The sequence below is a fragment of the Arachis stenosperma genome, chromosome 10, assembly GCF_014773155.1.
Source record: "Arachis stenosperma cultivar V10309 chromosome 10, arast.V10309.gnm1.PFL2, whole genome shotgun sequence".
Lineage (NCBI taxonomy): Eukaryota > Viridiplantae > Streptophyta > Magnoliopsida > Fabales > Fabaceae > Arachis > Arachis stenosperma.
The window spans coordinates 77,890,085-77,894,358 of record NC_080386.1 but is presented as its reverse complement, the minus strand read 5'-3'; the positions used below and the strand labels follow the sequence as shown (position 1 = coordinate 77,894,358).

General features: G+C 37.1%; 1 protein-coding gene across 1 annotated transcript; it reads right to left on the bottom strand.

The window, feature by feature from the left end:
* Nucleotides 1–217: 217 nt before the first annotated feature.
* On the bottom strand, nucleotides 218–3,530 carry LOC130955354 (protein NTM1-like 9). The gene is made up of 6 exons (XM_057882194.1): nucleotides 3,025–3,530; nucleotides 2,637–2,914; nucleotides 1,950–2,252; nucleotides 1,375–1,644; nucleotides 811–1,239; nucleotides 218–720 (listed from the first exon to the last, which is right to left on the bottom strand). Exons 1-6 carry the CDS (start codon nucleotides 3,230–3,232, stop codon nucleotides 430–432), a joined length of 1,779 nt encoding a protein of 592 aa, XP_057738177.1. The 5' UTR covers nucleotides 3,233–3,530; the 3' UTR covers nucleotides 218–429.
* Nucleotides 3,531–4,274: the final 744 nt, after the last annotated feature.

The following is a 4,274-nucleotide window of genomic DNA, read 5'->3' as shown; positions in this document are numbered from 1 at the left end:
TACTTATTTAAATAAGTGTTATTTGCTAGCTAAATCCAACCTCTTTGAGAAGGTCATGTGAACGGTAAAGGCCATCTTTTGGATTGAGCCTTTTTGACTTACTTGAATTTGGACCATAGTATTGGATCAGAGCATGAACAACTCTCATCATTATTACACAAATAACTTTCTTGGCATTCATAGGTAGTAAGCAAGTAATTAAGAGAGAAGAAAACAGTAGCACAAGTGTTGATCTAAATTCTACTAGCCAGCGAGGTAAGCAACTAAGTATATTATACAGCTACATATTGAAACGCATACTCTCTCATAATAGAGTTATCAACAAATCTAGGAGTCAATCCTAAAAGCCTCCACAACTGGCCCTAAAAAAAGAAAGGAAAAAAAAAATGGAGGCACATTACACGCATAAAGGAATGATCTCCTAGAAGTTCATAAGTTAATATATCCCCATATGTTAGCAAAGAACAGAAACGAGACCAATACAAAGGCAGAAGCCACAACAACACATGACCACATTTTGAAATTGGAGGAGGCCTTTGATATGTAACTAAGCCTTCTGCGCAATAATCCCTTCAACCCCAACATGGAAGAACCTCCTTTTGCAAGTTTAGATATCATGTTTCTTTTATCAGTTGACTCAGTTTTCTCCTGGCGTTCATTCAGATCATTAGCAGTATCATGCTTATCTGCAGTGTGACTTTTGAAAGTTTTGTTTTTGTTCTACAAAAGCGAAAAAGCAAATCTCATGAACACGTGCACAGACAATTCTTTATATAAACCAAATCTAAATAAACGTAATTAGCTTCTTACCCCTGCAATTATTGGTTTTGAATCATGCTCTTGTTTAGGACTCCCATCATCTGCCATCTTGTTTGAGACATTTGCACACTGCTTTAACAATCGGATTCTCCTTGCTGCATTACCTTGATCTGTAAAGATCATTGCTGGTTGTTCATTTCGCACTTGTCGAGTCCTTATCTTGATTCCAGTATCACCACTAACATAGGTATTAAGGTTTCTCGGCTGCTCATAATCATTGAATACGTTATACACTTGGCCTGTTCTGGCATCCGGAAAAGAAGCCATCTGGGAATTGTTTTGAATTAACGCGACACTGCTCTTCTGCTCATCAGCACTGAAGTCAGACGTGAAGGTGCTGCAAAATTGCGGAGTTGTTGCCAAAGCAACCTTTCTGTGAATTGCCTCCTCGGGATAAACAACATTCGTCGGGTGTATGCACTGAAGAATACAGAGAACTATAATTATAAAGAATTTTCAAGAAACAATGCTAAATAATATAGCTGCTGCTCAGGGTTGATGAACCACACTCAATACAATGACCAAAATATAAATAGCAAAAGAGCTGTTACTCACTGTCATATTGGTCAGCCCTGCATCTGGTTCGCTACCTGATACACTTTGCTTAACATTATTAAAAAAGTTGTTCTGTGCTTGACTATAGGGATCCTCATAGGAGATCTCATCCCAATTGACAGAATTTAAGATGTCTGCAATATTTGTCTCATTGTTTGCTTGGTAGTAAAATTCTGGTGGAATATGGCTATGGACTGGGGAGAATAATTTGTCATCAAATATCTTGTCTTCGGGGTCATTGAATATGTCCCAATTCAACGGCGGAATGTCCTGTCAGAAACATAAATTCAGTTACTAAAATAAATAAAATACACACTAATAAATCCATACATATAGAGAAGTGGAGATACTCAATTTTTTTTATCGTGATAAAAACATTATTTTAAAGTAATGTATACTGAAACCTAACTGAAAGATAAACTGCTATTCTCATAGCAAGTGAACATTGAAATCACTCTAAATTATCCTCTAGGTAGTCAGAATTCTCCATTGTGACTTTAGGATTTATTTTTTCCCCCCGAAAGAACATGATGATGATCCAGTAAAATATTCAAACTGAGTCAGTCAAATCTAACCTCAGCAGGTAGTTCAAAAGCTTGATTTCGCCTTTCACAAGCATCATATCCGTCACTATGGCAATCAGCAGAGGTTATAACGTTGGAAACCGCTTCCTCAGAGATCTCAGGGATAACACCCTGGTGCTTCTCATCTGTAACTTGAGACGGCGATACTTCAGCCAGAGCCTGATCAGACTGTATTTCTTCAGGGGAGTAATTGGCCGCCATGGGAGCCGAATCTGTTTGTTCCACCTCATCACAGTTTGAAACCTCAAGACTCTCATCTTGTTTCTTGAATAATCGGCAGAGTACATACGCATTCTGTTACAAAAATATAAAATGCACATTGAAAATAAACAGATTTGTAGGAATCAATAAACATATCCCAACCATGTTAAATATTTACCAAAATCACCGCAAGTATAACATACATGTTAAAATATAAAATGCACATTGAAAATAAGTTAAACAACACATCTTTATACACAAATAGATGGTGGCGGTGTTTGGTGGCCGATTTTGGTGTATACCATTTTTGAGCATATCCTGTAGGAGGCAGTGGATATGATAATAGTGGTAAAAAATTGAACATATAAAATGAAATACAAGATCCCAATAACCTCTACAAAGATCCAATGGTAAATCACAACATACATAAAAAGATGATATACATACATATACATGTGTAACTATAGGTACAGGTACCTGTCCAGGGTTGGTGCCATCAAGCTCCTTGAGGGTGGGGCGGTACTCATGCATGACCCAATTGGTTCTCTTCCCTTTGGGAGCACGACCTGTGTAGAACACCAGAGTCTTCTTCATCCCAATCAAGGTGGAACCTGACTTGATCTTACGATCTTTTCCTGTGGCCTTCCAGTACCCATGATTGGTTGCTCGGTTCAACCGGTGACCATTTGGATACTTCCGGTCCTGTGGACAGAAGAAGAACCACTCCGGATCCTTGTTTCTTATCACCGACAAATCTGCAACAAAATAAAAAGAAGTTACGATCACGTTATTGTCATCAAATTCAGAAACAGGGAACATGAGCAGAAAATTAGTAAAGCAAAGAAACTTCATCTATGATTGATACCTGGCAAGTCCCAAGGCTCCCATTTGCAAACATCGATTTCTCGAATAACCCAGACTTCTTCTCCATTTCCGTTGATTTTCTGTCTCAGATAATAATCAACAAGCTCCTCGTCGGAAGGTCGAAATCGGAAACCTAAGGGAAGCGAGTTGAGAGACAAAACTGCAACCTCGCCGGCGTGCGGCGGATAACAGTCAACAACAGCTCCCATTGGACGAGCTCTAATATTTCCGGTTTATGATTTTGCAGCAGAGATGAAAACAGAGAGAAACGAAAGAGAGAAAAAAGAAGCGAAAGAGAATGGGATGATGAATTATAAAAGCAAATGAAGAGATGAGGAAGGAATCAGAGGAATAATTCGATTCAATATTTGGTGAGAATTTGGGGTGTGATGGGTGAGTGGCCCCTTTAGCTTTTGCTCACTTTTTATTTATCAGACTAACAAAGTAGTCGCCAACAAAGTAAAAGAAAATTGCACAGAAAGTGAAAAAGAAAGAGAGAGAAGAAAGAAAGTTTCGTCAGTGCTACACACTGTAGAGTACTAATACTGCTTTCATAGTTTACGTGACAAGCGCGTTCACGGTTCCTCGTGTATATCCCGCGTTACCATTGTTTACCCTTGCTTCCGAAACTACAATTTTGCCACTTTTGAAGTATATGGCGCGGACTGAGTTGATGGAATATAGAGGGGTACAGTTGGAATTAAACTTATGAGTGTTGTTGTTGTTGTTCAAAAAGGAAACTGCAGAAGGAGGGAAAAAAGGACATGCTGTCAAGCAAATGAAAAGCTGACGCGTGTACCTGAAACGGACGAGAGGACCCTCATTTTACGTCGTGAGTAAGGAAACGCAAGTTTTGCCCCAAAAATTTAAATGAAAAAAAAATAGATATACACTTTAGTTTTGTTTAGTGCTCCTCGTCTCTTTCACAATATTTTTTAATTTGATGTTAGTCATATTTTGAGGGAACTATTAATTCAGTTTTTATCTATTTTTTAATATGATAATTCGATTTTTCACTATAAAAATAATTCACTTTGGTTTTTGTCTTTTATTTTCATGATCTAACGTAGTTTCTGTGAGTATTTTTTCGTTAATTCTAAACAAAAAATACTGATGTGTCAGATTCAAAAATAATAGAAACTTAATTGTCTTTAAATTTAAATTGGTTAGGGATTTAGTTGTCCCTATTCTTTAAATAATATTTTTTTAAAAAAATTATTCATTATATTAATATTTTTTTTAATAAATTAT

Coding starts and splice junctions, on each gene's coding strand:
- LOC130955354 (XM_057882194.1), bottom strand. CDS start 3,232: ATGGGAGCTGTTGTTGACTGTTATCCGCCGCACGCCGGCGAGGTTGCA. Junction 2,253..2,636: donor ATGGCACCAACCCTGGACAG/GTACCTGTACCT, acceptor TTTTTGTAACAG/AATGCGTATGTACTCTGCCG. Junction 1,645..1,949: donor CTTTTGAACTACCTGCTGAG/GTTAGATTTGAC, acceptor TGTTTCTGACAG/GACATTCCGCCGTTGAATTG.